At 39.8% G+C, this 22,779-nt stretch overlaps 1 protein-coding gene across 3 annotated transcripts in view; it reads left to right on the forward strand.

Moving 5' to 3' along the window:
- Positions 1-22,779, forward strand: part of LOC606925 (zinc finger protein 260-like) — a 40,788-nt gene that overhangs the window by 10,388 nt on the left and 7,621 nt on the right. For all 3 annotated transcript variants that reach the window (XM_038533785.1, XM_038533786.1, XM_038533787.1), the window contains 2 exons: positions 5,971-6,097; positions 6,375-6,470. In XM_038533785.1, coding sequence (XP_038389713.1) covers positions 5,971-6,097; positions 6,375-6,470 — 223 coding nt within the window. The remainder of the gene's footprint in view (positions 1-5,970; positions 6,098-6,374; positions 6,471-22,779) is intronic.

A 22,779-nucleotide genomic window follows, 5' to 3' on the forward strand; every position in this document is an offset into this window, starting at 1 on the left:
TCGATCCCAGGTCTCCGGAATCTGGCCCTGGGCTGAAGGCGGCACTAAACCGCTGAGCCGCCGGGGCTGCCCAAAGCCACTGTTTCTGTATTGATTTTATGTTTGGATGATCCATGCATTGAGGTAAGCAAGTTGTTAAAGTCTCTTAACAATCATGGTATTAGTGTCAATTTCTCTTTTCCTATGTTAGTACTCGTCTTAGGAATTTGGATCCTGTTGATGTTGGGTGAAATAGATTTTCATTTGTTATATGCTCTTGTTGGATTGATCCTGACCCCTTTGTTATTGTGTAATGACCTTTTTTGGTTTTTGTTACCATCTTTGTTTTAAAGTCTATTTTGTTTGATTTTTATACCTTTTGGGTTTTTAAAAAATTAATTCATCTGCTTGGAATCTTTTTTTCCATTCCTTCACTTTCAGTCTGTGTCTTTAGGTATAAAGTGAGTCTTTTGTAGACAACATATAGATGGATCTTTTTTTTTTTTTGGAGATCTTATTTTTTTATTCATTACATCACCCTATGTCTTTTGATTGGAACATTCAATCATTTACATTTAAAGTAATTATTATTAGGTATGTATTTATTGCTATTTTGTTGTATTCTCCTTGTTTTCTAGTTGTTTTCTTCTCCTGCTCTCTTCTCTTGTGGTGTGATGGTTCTCTTTAGTGTTATGCTTGGATTCCTTTCTCTTTATTTTTTGTGCATGTGTTTACAGGTTTTCAGTTTGTGGTTGCTGTGGGATTCATATACAGTATCGTATGTGTATGGTATGAACACATTATAAAATCACTTAATTTTTACTCCCTTTTCCATATTTTATGTATATGATGTCACATTTTATATCACTTGAATGCTTTTTAAAAGATTTCATTTATTTATTCATGAGAGAGGCAGACATAGGCAAAAGGAGAAGCAGGTTCCCTGTGGACTTGATCCCAGGACCCCAGGATCATGACCTGAGCCAAAGGTAGACACTCAGCCACTGAGCCACGCAGGTGCCCCCCTTTGTGTAATTTTTGTAGATATAATTGATTTTACTATTTTTGCATTTTGATTTCCATACTAGCTTTGTAATAATCTTTTACCTTTACTATGTGTTTTCTATTACCATTGAAATTTTTTTCTTTCTTAATTTTCATCTAGTTGTGGCCTTTTCTTTCCACTTAAAAGAGTCTTTTTAACATTTCTTTTAAAGCTTGTTTGATGAACTCCTTTAACTTTGGGACATTACCTCTTTCAATCCTGAGTGATAGCCTTTATGGGTAGAATATTCTTTGCCGTAGGTTTTTTTTTTTTTTTTCCTTACAGCACTTTGACCATATCACACCACTCTCTTGTGGCCTGTAAAGTTTCTGCTGAAAAATCAGCTGATGGCCTTATGGAGTTTCCCTTTTGTATAACCTCTTTTCTCTTGCTGCTTTTAAGATCTCTCTTTATCTTTATTCTTGTTTGTTTTTATTATGTGTATTGGTGTGAGCCTCCTTGAGTTCATCTTGTTTGAGGTCCTCTCTGCATCGTGGACCTACATATCTTTACTTCTCCAGATTAGGGGTTTTTTCAATGGTTAATTCTTCTGTTTCCTTATGTCTTTTTTCTTTTAGTACCCCTATAATCCAAATGACACTTAGCTTGATGATGTCACAGAGGTCTTTTAACCTATCCTCGTCTTTTTTTTTAAGATTTTATTTATTTATTCATGAGAGACACACAGAGAGAGAGGTACATACACAGGCAGAGGGAGAAGCAGGCTCCACATAGGGAGCCCGATGTGGGACTTGATCCAGGACTCCAGGATCACGCCCTGGGCTGAGGGCAGGTGCGAAACCACTGAACCACGCAGGGATCCCCTATCCACATTTTTTAATGTAGTTTTTCCTTTTTGCTGTTTAGCCTGATTGTTTACCATTACTGTCTTCAAGATTACTGATCCATTCTTCTGCATCCTGTAATCTGTTGGAGTATTCTAGTGTATTTTTCATTTTATGTTCTTCAGCTCCACTTGGTTCTTCTCTGTATTTTATGTCTGTCTGTTGAAGTTTTCAGTCACTTCATCCACTCTTCTCCCAATATTTTTATGGCCCTTACTTTGCACTCTATCTGACATATTGCTTATGTTTATTTTGATTAGCTCTTTTTCTGTGGTTTTGTCTTGTTCTGAACATATTCCTCTGTCTCCTCATTTTGTCTACCTCTCTGTTTGTTTCTGTGTATTATGTAAGTCAGCTATGTATCCTGGTCTTGGAAGTACTTGGCTTGTGTAGAAGGGGTCCTCTTTCCTGTAGTGTGGTCCCCTTGGTCACTAGAACTAGATACTTCAGGATGTTGTATTGTTGCTGAGCCATGATTGCTGTGGGCATGCTGGTAGATGTATCTTACTCGCAGCCCAGGTACCTGTAATGACCCATTTTGTAAAAAAAAAAAAAAAAAAACATTTTGTCTGCTGCATGCACACTGGGTGCAGATCTTGCTCTCCACCCGGTTGTCTGTACTTAGCTACTGGGACAGCTTGGGTGCACTAATGGGTGGCACTTGCTTCCTGTATGGCCAAATGAGAGTCTTGGCTGCATGAGTTCTAGGCACATTGGTGTTTAGGGTTAGCTCCCCTCCTCAGTCACTTTAAAGAGGCACTTTTCTTGCTGGAGCTGCCCACAAACTATGGTGGGGTAGGAGCTGCTTTGGAGAAGCACCTTCTAGGATGGGTTAAATGGGGCAGGTCTAGGGGAAGCCTGGGGCTCAGCAGCTTAGCGCCACCTTCATCCCAGGGCCTGATCCTGGAGACCCAGGATCCAGTCCCATGTCGGGCTCCCTGCATGGAGCCTGCTTCTTCCTCTGCCTGTGTCTCTACCTCTCTCTCTCTCTCTCTCTCTCTCTCTGTCTCATGAATAAATAAAATCTTTTTAAAAAATAGGGCAGGTCTTCAGGGGAGCACTAGGGTGAGGCACATTGTGCTTGAAAGGTAGATGGAGAGCATTCACATTGGCTCCTATAAGTATCCGGCTAGGCTTTGAGAGGGCAAGAAAAATATTGCCTTCTTCCATCTCCTTTGTTTCAAGGGAAGGCTTTTATAGATCCCAGTACTTCTTGCACACATCCCAAAAATAGTCAGTAAATCTTGAAATATACCCAGGTGCTTTTCAAACTGCTCCTTTTATGCTGTGATTATAACCGACAATTATTTTAACATTTTGGTATGTTACTTTATTGTGTTCTAGTGTGTATGGGTTGCTTATGAAAAGTCTGCTTTAATTGTATCTTTATTCCTTTTTGTAATATTTCCTTGTTCACTGGCTGCATTCAGAATTCTCATTCTCTATCTTTCTCTAATAGTTTTAATATGCTGTGTGTCTTTATGCTTTTGGGAAACATTTATGCTACTTCGTATTGTTGAGCTTCTTGGATTTTTTGTTCTCTATCATTAACTGCAAGAATTTTTTCTTTTTTTGAGTTTTATCTTTTTGTTTTTGGTGGGGGATGGACTGAGGGAGAAGAACGAATATCTCAAGCAAACTCCCCGCAGAGTGGGGAGCCTGATGTGGGGCTTGATCTCACACCCTGAGATCACAATCTAAGCCGAAATCAAGAGTCAAATGCTTAAGTGACTGAACCACCCAGGCGCCCCAGTGAGAAATTTTAAGACACTGTTTCTTAAAGTGTTTCTTTTGTCCCATCCCCTCCCCCCCACCCCCCCCCCCCCCCCGGGTTCCAGTTATGCATGTGCCAGAACTTTTGATTGTTTTTCACAGCTTTTTAATGTTCTGTTTTGTTTTTCAATTTTTATCTTTGAGTTTCAGTTTGGGTAATTTCTTTTGACCCATCTTCAAGTTCATTGATTGTTTCCTTAACTGTGTTTACTGCTGTTGACTGCTGATCATTTCGTTGAAGAAGTTTCTCATCTATTACTGTGTTCTCATTCCTAGATTTCCATTTGGTTCTCTCTGCTGAAATTACCCACTTGATTTTGCATTTTGTATACCTTTTCAGTCTTAACATACCTTAGAATCTTTAACATATTAGTTGTAACTGATTAAAATTCTGTTAGTTTCCATTTCTGTGTCCTATCTGATTTTTTTATCTGATGATTACTTAGTATCTTGGTAGTAACTTGTTAGTTTCTTTCCTTTTCATATGCTTTGTAAACTTTCTGTTGAAGTGTTTGTCTTGTGTCAGACTCTAAACTGTGGTAACTAGATTTAATTGCTGGAAATGGGCATGACTTTCCTGGTAGGCCTTTAGTCTAGCGGTTCGAATTTAACAAGTTAGGAGTTAGGCAAGATTTGAGAGTTACTGTTTCTGTTACTACTCTTAATACTGCATAGGCTTCAAATTTTATAGTGATACCTTGTGTTTTAGAATACAGGTTCATTTACCAGAGTTAAGTTTGTTCATTTCTGAGTTTTAAGGGTTCTCTTTGCTCTGTGTCTCAAAGAGGGTCTCTTTGCATGCTTTTATTTTTCTCCTGCCTTTTTGTCAGCAGTATTTTATTGGTACTTGTTATTCCTAGCTTCTTAGCTTGGTGGTGAGAAGTCATAGACAGAATGTGTTCTCTTACTCCATTACAACCTCAGTGTTAGGTCTGCCCTGTGTACTTGGGTTGTGGGGGATGTGGCCTTCTTGGTTTTCCACAAGGACCAAGGACTTGGTTCTCCCCACCTCCCTGCGCAGCTATAGTTGGAGACTCAGTGCATCATCCTACCCTTCCCCCAGGAATAGCATAAGTGCCCAGTGCGGTTTGCAGAGAAAAAGCCTGTAAAAGGATGCCTAGCTAGTGCATTCAGTTGAATGTCCTACTCTTGGTTTTAGCTCAGGTCGTAATCTCATGGCTGTGAGAGTGAGCCCTGCATGGAGCTCTGTGCTCAGTTCAGAATCTGCTTGAGACTCACTCTCCCTCTGCCTCTCCTCTTCTCTCCAAAATAAATAAGTAAATCTTTAAAAAAAGAAGAAGAAGAAAAGAAAATGCCTGTAAAAAGGTGCAAGTCTCCTCCATGTCTGTGGTCTGAAGGGGTTTCACACTGTTATGTCAGCTCACACTCTGTTTTCATTAATTAACATTCCCCCTATTCTGGGGAATTCCTGCAGGTATTGTCTCTTCCTAGATTTGGGGCACTTGGGTGCTTTGTGACCTTGCCTTTCCTGTAAGTTAGGAAAAAGTTGTAAATTTGAGGTGAGTTTGGCTCATTTTCATTGTAGGAATGAGAATGATTTTCTTCCTTGCTTCTTACATCCTGGGGCAGAACCTAAGTCAACTCATGTGTTTTTAATGCCTTCAGTATTTTGGTTATGCTGTATTGCCTCATAAATATAAAGAACATTTATCCATCACACGTCAAGCTCTACAACATTAACTCTTCTTTAAGCAAAAGTTGTGATACAAAATAGTTTTTCTTTTCTAATTTTAGTAAACTTTTTACATTTTTTCTTTACTTTTTACATATTTTAAAAAAAAATTTTTTTATTTATTTATGATAGTCACACAGAGAGAGAGAGAGAGAGAGAGAGGCAGAGACAAAGGCAGAGGGAGAAGCAGGCTTCATGCACCGGGAGCCCGACGTAGGATTCGATCCCGGGTCTCCAGGATCACGCCCTGGGCCAAAGGCAGGCGCCAAACCGCTGCGCCACCCAGGGATCCCTACTTTTTACATATTTTAATATGTTCTAGTAATACCTTATTTTCAGTTTTGGACTGTTTTGTATTTGTGTAATATTTAACTTCCTGGAGAACAAGAACAGTGTTTTACTCTTCTTAGTATTCACAACACCCAGGACATTTCAAGGCATAGTGCATTAATAAATTAAAATAAGAAGGATGTTCTTTTATTTTTCTTTCTTCTTCAAAACCCAATACAAAATCAGGTTGTAGGCACATTGTAACATAAATTCTCAACAGTGAACCTGGGAAGAATTAATTTCTGTATTTCCTATGCCACTCTGCTTCTGACCACATCAGACTGAGCAGAAATTTGCTGTTTTAGGGGTCACTGTCTTTTGGGGATGTGACTGTGGACTTCTCCCAGGAGGAGTGGCAGCATCTGGACCCAGATCAGAGGACCCTGTACAGGGATGTGATGCTGGAGAACTATCATAACTTTGTCTCCGTTGGTAAGCAGTTGTCATGTCAAATCTTTTATAGAGCATGCCTTTTACTTCTTAGATACCAAAATGTTTGATCTTTGGTAGTTAATACTGTTGAGACTTTAGCTTCAGGAATCTGGGGTTGTTAATGTGTTTTGAGCACAAGGATGAATGTGTGTATTCTCATATCCTCCTCAAGGGGTGGCTCTGGAGCCTCTCCCTCCTCTCTGTTAGAACTGCTGTCCGTTAGAACTGCTGTTGCCAGTGTGGCTTGGGACCATTTTTGTGTCTTTTCCCTTTACAGGGTATCTCATTAAAAAGCCAGCAGTGATCTTCAAGTTGGAAGAAGGAAAGGAACCATGGATAGTAGAGGAAGAACTTCTGTATCAGAACTACCAAGGTGAGTTAGTGAGGAAGCCAGGGGAAAGTATAACCTAGGTGGCCAGTGTGGGATATGGAAATTATTTTAAAAGTTTTCTAAGAATCTCTTCTTAGTGGCACCTAGAAGTAGAGAAAGGAGGTATATATGATAAAATTGGAAGAGAAAAGGGTAGTGCCTGAGAAGGAATGTAAGCTGGTTTTCTGATTGCTCAAAGCTAGGGGTCTAAGGATATCATTTATGCAGACAAGCAAGTAATCCTGGCTTTATGGTGTTTAATAGTGCAAAGAGAAAACTAAGGTAATAATACCTACGAAAATTTGGTTCTTGAGGAGAAGGGAGGAAACAGTGTTTTTAGAATTATGTGTTGTATAGTAGTACTTGATACTCTTTAAACAAATAGTTAATAAACCAATAGGATTACAAATTTGTATTTATCAGAATAATGTAACAAAAGTACAGGTTTCTTAATTTTATGAAATTGTACTTCTGTTGGTAAAGAAGTATTTTTTCTCTTGCATTCTTGAGTATTTTTTTCTTTGTAAATTTCTAATATTTCTCATGTTCTGGCTTTACATCAATATCAGTAAGAACTATATTCCCTCATACTTTTATATTTTCCCATTCCTTATTGTAGCTGGTGAAGAGTTTTTTTTTTTGTTATTGATGGTGGTATATGTTTGTTTGCCTAGAATATGGTTGTTGTTGTTTTTTTTTTAAGATTTTATTTATGTAATCATGAGAGAGACAGAGAAAGAGGCAGAGACACAGGCAGAGAGAGAAATAGGCTCCATGCAGGGATCACCCGATGTGGGACTTGATCCTGGAACTCCAGGACCACGCCCTGACGCCAAGGCAGGTGCCCAACTGCGGACCCACCCAGGGTCCAAAGAACATATGTTTTTTTCAGTAGCCTGACAAGATCAATCTATATTCGCTCTATTATTTATTGCATGAAATTTAAATTTTGCCTTTTATTGACTACTGCATTCTGGCCTTATTTGGCTGCTCCAATTTTATTTTTATGTTGCTTACACTCATGCTAAACATCATTTGACCCACTCATGTCAGATGTCACTTAGGAATACTGTATTCTTTTTCCATGTCACCCATACCTTTCTTTATTGGGTTCTTTCCCTGACTAGATACTAAATGAGTTAGTAAGTGAAAATCACTCAGAACATCTAGTATATAAGGAAGCTATTTTTACTGATACTATGTTGACTGTGTTTACGGTGTAAGTTAAGTGTATCTCTTCTAAGAAAGAGACTTTGAATGTTTGAGCCACTGTAATCTCTTCTTTGAATACTCAGACTCAGTGGGTCTTTTACAAGAAACAAAAGTAAAATCATGATCTGTTACTTGTTAATATCTGCCTTTTTCCCCACATGGGGCATGATCTAACAATGAAAATGGCAATCATTTTATTCTTTCTTACTTATGGTATATAACTTGACATAGGGATTTGATAAACATGTTGATTGGAATCAAGTAGCAGAAAAATTTCATATTCTGAAAACATTGTGAGGGATCTCTGTTTGATTACTTACATGAACCTATAATTCTGATTCATGAGGTATAAAACGGCATAGTGTCTAAACATTTGTGTTTGAAAAAGCTCTCTAGGTAATGCTGATATACGTAGCTTATTGAAGTCTATTCATTCAAAATTACTCAGATTAAAAAGAAATCAGAGTTAACACCTGTTATGAGCAGGGGTTGTAAAGTATGGTCTGCTGATCTAAAACATGTTTTTGTAAGTAAAGTTTTTGGCAACACAGCCATACTCATTTGTTTACACGTGGTCTTTAGCTGATTTCATGCTTTAATACCAGAATTTGGTATTGTGACAGGTATGCCCTGCACAGTCTAAAATGTGTACTATGTTGCCTTTTATGGTAAAGATTGCCATTCTCTGGATTGAAGAATGAGAATAAAATTGCATAAGAGGGATCCCTGGATGGCGCAGTGGTTTGGCGCCTGCCTTTGGCCCAGGGCGCGATCCTGGAGACCCGGGATCGAATCCCACATCGGGCTCCCGGTGCATGGAGCCTGCTTCTCCCTCTGCCTGTGTCTCTGCCTCTCTCTCTCTCTGTGTGACTATCATTAAATAAATAAATAAATAAATAAATAAATAAATAAATAAATAAATAAATAAATAAATAAATAAAATAAAATAAAATTGCATAAGATACTTTAATTTAGCATTTCATTTAGAAAAAACTTTTTTCAATTCAATTAAATTGTGACTGAACAGAATATTATTGCTATATATAAATTCCCTAAGATCAGGAGCACCAGTTAGCAGATGGCATTTATATGAGTTTCTTTACAGTCGTTGAACTTTGCTACAGTTGCTTCTATTTTTTTAATGTATATATATTTTATTGGAGTTCGATTTGCCAACATATAGTATAACAACCATTGCTCATCCTGTCAAGTGTCCCCCTCAGTGCCCATCAACCAGTCACCCCATGCCCCCGCCCACCTCCCCTTGTTCGTTTCCCATATTTAGGAGTCTCATGGTTTGACACCCTCTCTAATTTTCCCCACTCATTTTTCTCTCCTTTCCCCTATAATCCCTTTCACTATTTTTATGTTCCCTGTATGAGTGAAACCATACAATGATTGTCCTTCTCCGATTGACTTAATTCACTCAGCATAATACCTTCCAGTTCCATCCACATCAAAGGAAATAGTATTCATTGTTTCTAATGGCTGAGTAATATTCCATTGCATATATATACTACATCTTCTTTATCCATTCATCTTTCGATGGACACCCATGCTCCTTCCACAGTTTGGCTATTGTGGACATTGCTGCTATGAACATTGAGGTGCAGGTGTCTCAGCTTTTCACTGCATCTGTATCTTTGGGGTCGTGCAATTGCTGGGTTTTAGAGTAGCTCTATTTTAAACTCTTTGAGGAACATCCACACAATTTTTCAGAGTGGCTGTTCCAGTTCACATTCCCACGAACAGTGCAAGAGGGTTGCCCTTTCTCCACATCCTCTCCAACATTTGTTGTGTCCTGTCTTGTTAATTTTCACATTTCTCACTGGTGTGAGGTGGTATCTCATTGTGGTTTTGATTTTTATTTCCCTGATGGCCAGTGATGCAGAGCATTTTCTCATATGCTTGTTGGCCATGTCTATGTCTTCTTTGGTGAAATTTCTGTTCATCTTTTGCCATTTCATAATTGGATTGTTTGTTTCTTGGGTGTTGGGTTTAATAAGTTTTTATAGATCTTGGATACTAGCCCTTTATCTGATACATCATTTACAAATATCTTATCCCATTCTCTGGATTGTCTTTTAGTTTTTGTTGACTGTTTCTTTTGGTGTGAAGAAGCTTTTTCTCTTAAGTCCCAATAGTTCATTTTTGCTTTTGTTTCCCTTGCATTTATAGATGTATCTTGCAAGAAGTTGCTGTGGCCAAGTTCAACAAGGGTGTTGCCTGTGTTCTCCTCTAGCATTTTGATGGATTCTTGTCTCACATTTAGATCTTTCATCCATTTTGAGCTTATTTTTGTGTCTGGTGTAAGAGAATGGTCTAGTTTCATTCTTTTGCAAGTGGCAGTCCAATTTCCCCAGCACGATTTATTGAAAACACTGTCCTTTTCCCAGTGGATAGTCTTTCCTTCTTTGTCGAATATTAGTTGACCATGGACTTGAGGGCCCATTTCTGGGTTTTCTATTCTGTTCCATTGATTTATATGTCTGTTTTTGTGCCAGTACTATACGGTCTTTATTTTTTTTCTAATTTTTTTATTGGAGTCCAATTTGCCAACATATAGCATAACACCCAGTGCTCATCCCGTCAAGTGCTCCCCTCATTGCCTGTCACCCAGTCACCCCGCCCCCCGCCCACCTCCATTTCCACCACCCCTTGTTCGTTTCCCAGAGTTAGGAGTCTCTCATGTTCTGACTCCCTTTCTGAAATTTCCCACTCATTTTTTCTCCTTTCCCCTTTATTCCCTTTCACTATTTTTTTTAACTTTTATTTATTTATGATAGTCACAGAGAGAGAGAGAGAGAGAGACAGGCAGAGACACAGGCAGAGGGAGAAGCAGGCTCCATGCACCGGGAGCCCGACGTGGGATTCGATCCCGGGTCTCCAGGATCGCGCCCTGGGCCAAAGGCAGGCGCCAAACCGCTGCGCCACCCAGGGATCCCCCCTTTCACTATTTTTTATATTCCCCAAATGAATGAGAGCATATAATGTTTGTCCTTCTCCGATTGACTTATTTCATTCAGCATAATACCATCCAGTTCGATCCACGTCGAAGAAAACGGTGGGAATTTGTCGTTTCTAATGGCTGAGTAATATTCCATTGTATACATATAGCACATCTTCTTTATCCATTCATCTTTTGATGGACACCAAGGCTCCTTCCACAGTTTGGCTATTGTGGACATTGCTGCTATAAACATCAGGGTGCAGGTGTTCCGGCGTTTAACTGTATCTGTATCTTTGGGGTAAATCCCCAGCAGTGTAATTACTGGGTCGTAGGGCAGATTATTTTTAACTCTTTGAGGAACCTCCACGCAGTTATCCAGAGTGGCTGCACCAGTTCACATTGCCACCAACAGTGCAAGAGAGTTCCCCTTTCTCCACATCCTCTCGAACATTTGTTGTTTCCAACTTGTTGTTTTTCCCCACTCTCACTGGTGTAAGGTGGTATCTCATTGCAGTTTTGATTTGTATTTCCCTGATGGCAAGTGATGCAGAGCATTTTCTCATGTGCTTGTTGGCCATGTCTATGTCTTCCTCTGTGAGATTTCTTTTCATGTCTTTTGCCCATTTCATGATTGGATTGTTTGTTTCTTTGCTGTTGAGTTGAGTAAGTTCTTTTTTTTAAATAATTTTTTAAATATTTTATTTATTTATTCTTGAGAGAGAGAGAGAGAGAGGCAGAGATACAGGCAGAGGGAAAAGCAGGCTCCATGCAGGGACCCCGATGTGGGACTCGATCCTGGGTCTCCAGGATCCTGCCCTGGAGTGAAGGCAGCGCTAAACCGCTGAGCCACCCGGGATGCCCGAATAAGTTCTTTATAGATCATGGATACTAGCACTTTATCTGATAAGTCATTTGCAAATATCTTCTCCCATTCTGTAGGTTGTCTTTTAGTTTCGTCGACTGTTTCTTTTGCTGTGCAAAAGGTACTTATCTTGATGAAATCCCAATAGTTTATTTTTGCTTTTGTTTCTCTTGCCTTCATGGATGTATCTTGCAAGAAGTTACTGTGGCCAAGTACAAAAAGGGTGTTGCCTGTGTTCTCCTCTAGGATTTTGATGGATTCTTGTCTTACATGTAGATCTTTCATCCATTTTGAGTTTATCTTTGTGTATGGTATAAGAGAATGGTCCAGTTTCATTCTTCTGCATGTGAATGTCCAATTTTCCGAGCACCATTTATTGAAGAGACTGTGTTTTTTCCAGTGGATAGTCTTTCCTCCTTTGTCGAATATTAGTTGACTGTAAAGTTGAGGGTCCACTTCTGGATTCTCTATTCTGTTCTTTTGATTTATGTGTCTGCTTTTGTGCCAGTACCACACTGTCTTGATGACCACAGCTTGGTAGGACAACCTGAAATCTGGCATTGTGATCCCAATCCCCCCAGCTATGGTTTTATTTTTTAATAATCCCCTGGCTATTCGGGGTCTTGTCTGATTCCACACAAATCTTAATTATTTGTTCCAACTCTCTGAAGAAAGACCATGGTATTTTGATAGGGATTGCATTAAATGTGTAAATTGCCCTCGGTAGCATTGACATTTTCACAACATTAATTCTGCAAATCCATGAGCATGGAATATTTTTCCATCTCTTTGTGTCTTCCTCAATTTCTTTCAGAAGTGTTCTGTAGTTTTTAGGGTATAGATCCTTTACATCTTTGGTTAGGTTTATTCCTAGGTATCTTATGCTTTTGGGTGCAATTGTAAATGGGATTGACTCCCTAATTTCTCTTTCTTCAGTCTCATTTTTAGCGTATAGAAATGCCACTGACTTCTGGGCATTGATTTTGTATCCTGTCACACTGCCGAATTGCTTTATGAGTTCTAGCAATCTTGGGGTGGAGTCTTTTGGGTTTTCTATGTAGAGTATTATGTTATCTTCAAAAGGGAGAGTTTGACTTCTTCTTTGCCAATGTGAATGCCTTTTATTTATTTATTTATTTTTGTTGTTACCTGATTCCTGAGGCTAGGACTTCTAGTACTATGTTGAATAGCAGTAGTGAGAGTGGACATACCTGTCTTGTTCCTGATCTTAGGGGAAAGGCTCCCAGTGCTTCCCCATTGAGAATGATATTTGCTGTGGGATTTTCATAGATGGCTTTTAAGATGTTGAGGAATGTTCCCTCTATCCCTACGCTCTGAAGAGTTTGATCAGGAATGGATGCTGTATTTTGTCAAATGCCTTCTCTGCATCTAATGAGAGGATTATATGGTTCTTGGTTTTTCTCTTGCTGATATGATGAATCACATTGATTGTTTTACGGGTGTTGAACCAGCCTTGTGTCCCGGGGATAAATCCTACTTGGTCATGGTGAATAATTTTCTTAATGTACTGTTGGATCCTATTGGCTAGTATCTTGTTGAGAATTTTTGCATCCACGTTCATCAGGGAATTTGGTCTATAATTCTCCTTTTTGGTGGGGTCTTTGTCTGGTTTTGGAATTAAGGTGATGCTGGCCTCATAGAACAAGTTTGGAAGTATTCCATCTCTTTCTATCTTTCCGAACAGCTTTAGTAAAATAGGTGTGGTTTGTTCCTTAAACGTTTGATAGAATTCCCCTGGGAAACCATCTGGCTCTGGACTTTTGTGTCTTGGGGGGTTTTTGATGACTGCTTCAATTTCTTCCGTTTATTGGCCTGTTCAGGTTTTCTATTTCTTCCTGTTCCAGTTTTGGTAGTTTGTGATTTTCCAGAAATACGTCCATTTCTTCTAGATTGCCTAATTTATTGGTGTATAGCTGCTCATAATATGTTTTTAAAATCGTTTGTGTTTCCTTGGTGTTGGTGATCTCTCCTTTCTCATTCATGATTTTATTAATTTGAGTCTTTTCTTTTTTCTTTTTAATAAGGGTAGCTAATGGTTTATCTGTCTTATTAATTCTTTCAAAGAACCAACTCCTGGTTTTTTTAATCTGTTCCACAGTTCTTCTGGTCTCTGTTTCATTGAATTCTGCTCGAATCTTTATTAACTCTCTTCTTCTGCTGGGTGTAGGATCTATTTGCTGTTTTTTCTCCTGCTCCTTTAGGTACAAGGTTAGCTTTTGTATTTGAGTTCTTTCCAGTTTTTGGATGGATGCTTGTATTGTGATGTATTTCCCCTCAGCACTGCTTTTGCTGTATCCCAAAGATTTTGAATGGTTGTATCTTCATTCTCATTAGTTTCCATGAATCTTTTTAATTCTTCTCTAATTTCCTGGTTGACTCTTTCATCTTTTAGCAGGATGGTCCTTAACTTCCACATATTTGAAATCCTTCAAAACTTCTTCTTGTGATTTAGTTCTAATTTCAAAGCATTATGGGCTGAAAATATGCAGGGGACAATCCCAATCTTTCAGTATTTATTAAGACGTGATTTGTGACCCAGTATGTGGTCTATTTTGGAGAAAGTTCCATGTGCACTTGAGAAGAATGTATTTTCAGTTGCATTTGGATGTAAAGTTTTGTAAATATCTGTGAAATCCATCTGGTCCAATGTATCATTTAAAGCTCTTGTTTCTTTGGAGATGTTGTGCTTAGAAGACCTGTCGATTGTAGAAAGCGCTACATTCAAGTCAACAATTTTCAGTGTATTATTGTCTAAGTAGGTCTTAACTTTGGTTATTAATTGATTGATTTACTTGGCTCCTCCCACATACGGAGCATAAATATTGATAATTGTTAAGTCCTCTTGTTGGATAGATCCTTTAAGTATGATATACTGTCCCTCTTCATCTCTCAGTACAGTCTTCAGGATAAACTATAGTTTATCTGATGTAAGGATGGCTACCCATGCTTTCTTTTGAGGACCATTTGAATGGTAAATTGTTTTCCAACCTTTTGTTTTCAGGCTGTAGGTGTCCTTGTATCTAAAATGAGTCTCTTGTAGACAGCGAATAGATGGGTCCTGCTTTTTTATCCAGTCTGAAACCCTGCGCCTTTTGATGGGGTCATTAAGCTCATTCACGTTCAGAGTTACTATTGAAAGATATGAATTTAGTGTCATCATGATACCTATTCAGTCCTTGTTTTTGTGGATTGTTTCCTTAGACTTCCTCTTTTACAGGGTCCCCCTTAATATTTCTCGCAGAGCTGGTTTGGTGGTCATATATTCTTTCAGTTTCTGCCTATCTTGGAAGCTCTTTATCTCTCCTATTCTGAATAAGAGCATTGCTGGATAAAGTATTCTTGGCTGCATGTTCTTCTCATTTAGGACCCTGAATATATCCTGCTAGCCCTTTCTGGCCTGCCAGGTCTCTGTGGAGAGGTCTGCTGTTAACCTGATACTTCTCCCCATAAAGGTTATGGAATTCTTGTCTCTTGCTGCTTTAAGGATCTTCTCTTTATCTTTGGAATTTGCAAGTTTCACTATTAAATGTTGGGGTGTTGAACGGTTTTTATTGATTTTTGTGGGGATCTCTCTATCTCCTGGATCTGAATGCCTGTTTCCCTCCCCAAGTTAGGAACGTTCTCAGCTAGGATTGTTGAAACACACTTTCTGGCCCTCTGGCCCTTTTGGCGCCTTCGGGAATCCCAATTAAAGTTAGATTTTTCCTTCTGAGCCTGTCGTGTATTTCCATTAACTTTTCTTCATGATCTTTTAATTCTTTTTCTCTTTTTTCCTCAGCTACCTTCCTTACCATCAACTTGTCTTCTATGTCACTCACTCGTTGTTCTCCCTCATTAACCCTCTTCGTTAGGACCTCCATTTTGGATTGCATTCTCATTTGATTTTATTTATTTATTTTTAAAGATTTTATTTATTTATGCGTGAGAGACACACACACACAGAGAGGCAGAGACACAGGCAGAGGGAGAAGCAGGCTCCATGCAGGGAGCCTGACATGGGACTCAATCCCCCGTCTCCAGGATCAGGCCCTGGGCTAAAGGCAGGCACTAAACCTCTGAGCCACTGGGGCTGCCCTCTCATTTGATTTTAATATGGCCTGATTAGATCTAAATTCTGCAGTCATGAAGTGAGTCCTTTATGCTTTTTTCCAGAGCCACCAGTAGCTTTATAATTGTGCTTCTGAATTGTCTTTCTGACATCAAATTGTAATCTACATTCTGTAACTCTATGGGAGAGAACTCTTTCTGATTCTTTCTTTTGTTGTGAGTTTTTCCTTCTAGTCATTTTGCTCAGTGCAGAATAGCTAAAACCAAGTTGTACTGGAAAAAGGAAGGAAAAAGGAAAAAAAAGTGTGGGGAAACAAAGAAACAAAGAAAACAAAAAACAAAGAGGGGTATCCTCTTATTCTATATACTCTAAGTCCCTCGACTTCTGCTGGAGCTTTCCAGTGCTGCCTGATTAAGAACTTGCTCCTCCCCTGTCCTTTGAGCTGGTCTTCTGGGGGAGGGACCTGCTGTACTGATTCTCAGATGTGTGCAACTCAAGGAGCTGCCCTGCGCCTGCCAGGTACACGGTTCAGTGAGAGCTGTATATCACGTGAGGCCTCTGCTCCCTAGCGGCTCAACTCAGTCCCTGGCACAAGGTGACACCAGGAGGAACAACAATAGTGGCAGCGGACAGGTCTCCAGCCCTGGAGTCAGCTCCTGCAGTAACTACCATAATCTCCCAGTCTGCAGGGGGCTGGATGCTCCGGGGCGGGGAGTGCCGATCTGCACAGCTCAGCAGTGCTCGGTGGTAGGAGAGTCCTTGCTGTCCTGTCTCCTCCCAGCTTCTGCCTGTCCCAAGGTGAGTGCTGGAACCTGGGCTGTGTACCCCGGCGCCTTGGGATCTGGTGCCTGCAATGCTGGAATCTCGCTCCTGCAACGTGCAACCCCTCCGTGCAGATCCACCGTCTGAGCCGCAGCCTGAGTGGCCCCCAGGGCCGCCACCCAGGGCAATTTACATGTTCAATGCAATGCCTATCAAAATACCATGGACTTTCTTCAGAGCTGGAACAAATCACCTTAAGATTTGTGTGAAATTAGAAAGGACCTCGAATAGCCAGGGGAATACTGTAAAAGAAAACCAGGGCCGAGGGCATCACAATGCCGGATTTCAAGTTGTACTACAAAGGTGTGATCATAAAGACACTATAGTACTGGGGGAGGAGGGGCAAGATGGCGGAAGAGTAGGGTCCCCAAGTCATCCGTCCCCACCAAATTACCTAGACAACTTTCAAATCATCCTGAAAACCTACGGATTTGGCCTGAGATTTAAAGAGAGAACAGCTGGAATGCTACAGTGAGAAGAGTTTATGCTCCTATCAAGGTAGGAAGACGGGAAAAAAAAAAGAAAGAAAGAAAGAAAAAGCATCCAAGAAGGAAGGGCCTCTCGAGGAGCCAGGCTAAGGCCGCGGGGCGAGCGCCCGCAGGACAGGAAAGCCCCGTCCGGGAGATGCAGTAGCTTCATCAATCTTCCTGGGCAGAAAGCGCTCCCAGGGAGTTGGAGCAGGATCCCAGGAGGGGTGGGGATGCCCTCAGGCTCCCGAGGGCATGAACAGAGGACCTGCGCCCTGGTGGGGAGTACACCACACACTGCGGCTGAGCTCCCTAAAGGGCTGCAGTGCGCTACTAGCGGGGCTTTGGGAACAGCTCAGGTGGCGGCTTCACCCAGAGGGAGCTGCTGCGGCCTAGGAGCACAAATCCAGCAGCGCAGGCGCCAGAACCCAGGGCGCCAGGGGACACAGCCCAGGATCCGTCACTCCCCTTGGGACAGGCAGAGGCCCGGAGGGACAGCCAGGACGCTCCGGTGACTGGGCGGCTCCGAGCTGTGCAGATTGGCGCCCCCACTCCCGGAGCACCCAGGCCCCTGCAGACTGAGAGCTGTGGTAGTTACTGCTGGAGCTGACTCTAGGGCTGGAGAGCTGGCCGCCACCGGTGGTGTTGTTCCTCCTGGGGCCTCACAGGATAAACAACTCCCACTGAGCCTCACAGTGGCCTCACAGGATAAACAACTCCCACTGAGCCCTGCGCCAGGCAGGGGGCTGAGTAGCTCCCCCAGGTGCTCACACCTGACAATCAACACAGCAGGCCCCTCCACCAAAAGACCAGCTAGAAAGACAGGGGAAAAACAAGTTACTGACCAAAGAGCACTGGAAAGTTCCAGGGGAAGTCGAGGGATTTATAATATATAGAATCAGAGGATACTCCCCCTTGTTTTTTGTTTTGTTTGCTTCCCCCCCCTTTTTTCTTTCTTTTTCTTTTTTTTTATTTTTCTTTCTTTTTTCTCTTCTCTCTTTTTCTCCTTTTCCCAGTAAAACTTGTTTTTGGCCACTCTGCACTGAGCAAAATGACTAGAAGGAAAATCTCACCTCAAAAGAAAGAATCAGAAACAGTCCTCTCTCCCACAGACTTACAAAATTTGGATTACAATTCAATGGCAGAAAGCCAATTCAGAAGCACAATTATAAAGCTACTGGTGGCTCTAGAAAAAAGCATAAAGGACTCAAGAGACTTCATGACTGCAGAATTTAGATCTAATCAGGCAGAAATTAAAAACCATTAAATGAGATGCAATCCAAGCTAGAGGTCCTAATGATGAGGGTTAATGAGGGAGAAAAACGAGTGAGTGACATAGCAGACAAGTTGATGGCAAGGAGGGAAACTGAGGAAAAAGAAAAACAATTGAAAGATCATGAGGATAGGTTAAGAGAAATAAAGGACAACCTCAGAAAGAAAAATCTACATTTAATTGGGGTTCCCGAGAACGCCAAAAGGGCCAGAGGGCCAGAATATGTATTTGAACAAATCATACCTGAAAATTTTCCTAATCTGGGAAGGGAAACAGGCATTCAAATCCAGGAAATAGAGAGATTCCCCCACTAAAATCAATAAAAACTGTTCAACACCCCGACACTTAATTGTGAAACTTGCAAATTCCAAAGATAAAGAGGAAATCCTTAAAGCAGCAAATGACAAGAAACAGGGACTGAGTAGGTATCATGACACTAAATTCATATTTTTCAATAGTAAATCTGAACGTGTATGAGCTTAATGACCCCATGAAAAGGTGCAGGGTTTCAGACTGGTTAAAATAGCAAGACCCATCTATTTGCCATCTATAAGAGACTCATTTTAGACCTAAGGACACCTACAGCCTGAAGATAAAAAGTTGGAGAACCATTTACCATTCAAATGGTTCTCAAAGGAATGCAGGGGTAGCCATCCTTATGTCAGATAAAGTTTATCCCGAAGACTGTAGTAAGAGATGAAGAGGGACACTATATCATACTTAAAGGATCTGTCCAACAAAAGGACCTAACAATCCTGAATATTTATGCCCCTAATATGGGAGCTGCCACGTACATCAATCAATTAATAACCAAAGGTAAGATATACTTCGCTAATAATACACTTATACTAGGAGACTTGAACACAGCACTCTCTGTGATTGACGGATATTCTAAGCACAACATCTCCAAAGAAATAAGAGCATTAAATGATACACTGGACCAGATGGATTTCACAGATATTTACAGAACTTTACATCCAAATACAACTGAATACACATTCTACTCAGGGGCACATGGAATTTTCTCCATAATAGACCACATACTGGGTCACAAATCAGGTCTTAATGGATACCAAAAGGATTGGGATTATCCCCTGCATATTTTCAGACCATAATGCTTTGAAACTAGAACTAAACCACAAGATGTTTGGAAGAAATTCAAACTTGTGGAGGTTTAAGACCATCCTGCCAAAAGATGAAAGAGTCAACCAGGAAATTAGAGAAGAATTTAAAAGAATCATGGAAACTAATGAGAATGAAGATACAACCGTTCAAAATCTTTGGGAAATAGCAAAAGCAGTCCTGTAGGGGAAATATATCACAATACAAGCATCCATCTAAAAACTGGAAAGAAATCAAAACCAAAGGTAACCTTGCACCTAAAGGAACTCGAGAAAAAACAGCAAATAGATCCTACACCCAACAGAAGAAGAGAGTTAATAAAGATTCGAGCAGAATTCAATGAAATAGAGACCAGAAGAAATGTGGAATAGATCAACAAAACCAGGAGTTGATTCTTTAAAAGAATTAATAAGATAGATAAACCATTATCCAGCTTTATTAAAAAGAAGAAAGACTCAATAAAATCAGGAATGAAAAAGGAGAGATCACCACCAATACCAAGGAAATACAAACGATTTTAAAAACGGATTATGGGAAGCTCTATGCCAATAAATTAGGCAATCTAATTCTAATCTAATCTAATCAATCTAATCTTCTAATTCTTAGAATTAGACCCATTTCTGGAAAATCACAAACTATGGAAACTGGAACAGGAAGAAATAAAAAACCTGAACAGGCTGATAACCAGGGAGGAAATTGAAGCAGTCAACAAAAACCTCCGAAGACACAAAAGTCCAGAGCCAGATGGCTGCCCAGGGGAATTCTATCAAACATTTAAAGAAGAAACCATACCTATTCTCCTAAAGCTGTTCAGAAAGATAGAAAGAGATGGAATACTTCCAAACTCGTTCTATGAGGCCAGAATTACCTTATTCCAAAACCAGACAAAGACCCCACCAAACAGGAGAATTATAGACCAATATCCCTGATGAACACTCATGCTAAAATTCTCAACAAGATACTAGCCAGTAGGATCCAACCATACATTAGGAAGTACAAGGCTGGTTCAACACTCCTAAAGCAATCAATGTGATAGATCATATCAACAAGAGAACAAAACAAGAACCATATGATCCTCTCCATAGATGCAGAGAAAGCATTTCCAGATTGCCTAATTTGTTGGTGTATAGCTGCTCGTAATCCGTTTTTAAACTCATTTTTATTTCCTTGGTATTGATTGTGATCTCTGCTCTTTCATTCATGAGTTTATTAATTTGAGTCTTTTTTCTTTTTAATAAGGCTGGCTTGGGGTTTATCTTATTAATTCTTTCAAAGAACCAACTCCTCACTTTGTTGATCTGTTCTATAGTTCTTCTGGTCCTTATTTCATTGAGTTCTTCTCAAATCTTTATTCTCTCTTCTTCTGCTCTGTGTAGGTTTTATTTTCTGTTCTTTCTCCAGTTCAATTAGGTGCAAGGTTAGCTTGTGTATAAGTGTTTTCCAGTTTTTTGAAGGAGAAGTATATTGCAATGTACTTTCCCTCTTAGGTCTGCTTTTGCTGTATACTAAAGATTTTGAAGGGTTGTATCTTCATTTGCATTAGTTTCCACTAAGCTTTTTAATCCTTCTCTAATTTCCTGTTTTACCCATTCGTCTTTTAGGAGGATGTTCTTTAACCTCCACGTGATTGAGTTTCTTTCAAATTTCTTCTTGGGATTGAGTTCTAATTTCAAAGCATTATCTTCTGAAATTATGCAGGGGAGAATCCCAATCTTTTGGTATCCATTGAGGCCTGGTAAGTGGTCTATTCTGGAGAAAGTTCCATCTGCACTTGAGAAGAATGTGTATTCCATTGTGTTCTGATGGAAAGTCCTGTACATATCTCTGAAATGGATCTGGTCTAGTGTATCATTTAAAGCCCTTGTTTCTTTGGTGATGTTGTGCTTTTATATGTCATTTGCAGAAAGTATCACGTTGAAGTCTCCTACTATTAGTGTATTATTATCGAAGTATGTCTTTACTTAAGTTATTAATTGATTGATATACTTGGCTGCTCCCACATTGGGGCATAAATATTCATGATTATTATGTGTTCTTGTTGGATAAACCCTTTAAGTATGATATAGTGTCCCTCTTCATCTCTTACTGCAGCCTTTGGGATAAACTTTAATTTATCTGATATGAAGATTGCTACTGCAGCTTTCTTTAGAGGACCATTTGGGAAATGGTTCTCCAACCTTTCGTTTTCAGGCTGTCGGTGTCCTTAGGTCTAAATGAGTCTCTTATAGACAGCAAATGGATGTGTCTTGCTTTTTTATCCAGTCTTAAACCCAGCATCTTTTGATGGGATCATTTAGCCCATTCACATTCAGAGTAACTATTGAAAGATATGAATTTAGTGTCATCGTAATACCTATTCAGCCCCTGTGTTTTGGACTCTTTCTTTGGGCTTCCTCTTTCTTTTACAGGGTCCCCCTTAATATTTCTTGCAGAGCTCGTTTGGTGGTCATATATTCTTTCAGTTTCTGACTATCTTGCTTGGAAGCTCTTTATCTCTCCTATTCTGATTGAGAGTCTTGCTGGATAAAGTATTCCTAGTTGCATGTTCATTTTATATCCTGAATATATCCGGCCAGGCCTTTCTGGCCTGCCATATCTCTGTGGAGAGATCTGCTATTAATCTGATATTTCTCCCCAAGAGTTAAGAATCTCTTGTCTTTTGCTACTTAAGGATTTTCTCTTTATCTTTGGAATTTGCAAGTTTCACTGTTAAATGTTGAGGTGCTGAACGTTTTTTATTCATTTTGGGATGTCTCCTCTATCTCCTGATCTGAATGCCTGTTCATCCCTAAATTAGGGAAATTCTCAGCTGTGATTTGTTCAAATATGCTTTCTGGTCCTCTGGCCCTCTTATCACTTTCTGGAACCCCAAGTATATGTACATTCTTCCCTCTCAGGCTATCATTTATTTCCCTTAACTTTTCCTCATGGTCCTTTAATTATTTTTCTCTTTTTTTCCTCAGCTTTCTCCCTTAACATCAACTTGTCTTTTATGTAGCTCATTCTTTCCTCCACCTCATTAACTCTGTTCATTGGGACATCTAGTTTGAATTGCATCTCATTTGATCTATTTTTACTATTGGCCTGATTAGATCTCAATTTTGCAGTAACAAGGTCTTAGAGTCCTTTATGCTCTTTTCCAGAGCCACCAGTAGCTTTAAAATTGTGCTTCTGAATTAGCTTTCTCATATCAAATTGTAATCCATATTCTGTAACTCTTTGGCAGAGAGTACTGATTCTGCTGCTTTCTTTTGTGGTGAATTCTTCCTTCTAGTCATTTTGCTCAGTGCATAGTGGCTGTATGAGCGGGCTGAGTCAAGAATATCAACCACAACCTAAGTAAAATACACCCTAGATGATTCCGAAGAGGTTAGAAACTAGAAAATGAAAACAAACATCAGAACAAAATAAAACAAAAGGACCTTTAAAGTGAAAAAGAAATTTTAAAGTAAGTAGTAAAAAAATAAATGGCCAACAATTCCAAAGAAGAAAAAAAAATAAAAGGAAAAAAGTGAAGAGTAAAAGAGGAAAGAAA

This window comes from Canis lupus, chromosome 4, assembly GCF_011100685.1.
Source record: "Canis lupus familiaris isolate Mischka breed German Shepherd chromosome 4, alternate assembly UU_Cfam_GSD_1.0, whole genome shotgun sequence".
Lineage (NCBI taxonomy): Eukaryota > Metazoa > Chordata > Mammalia > Carnivora > Canidae > Canis > Canis lupus.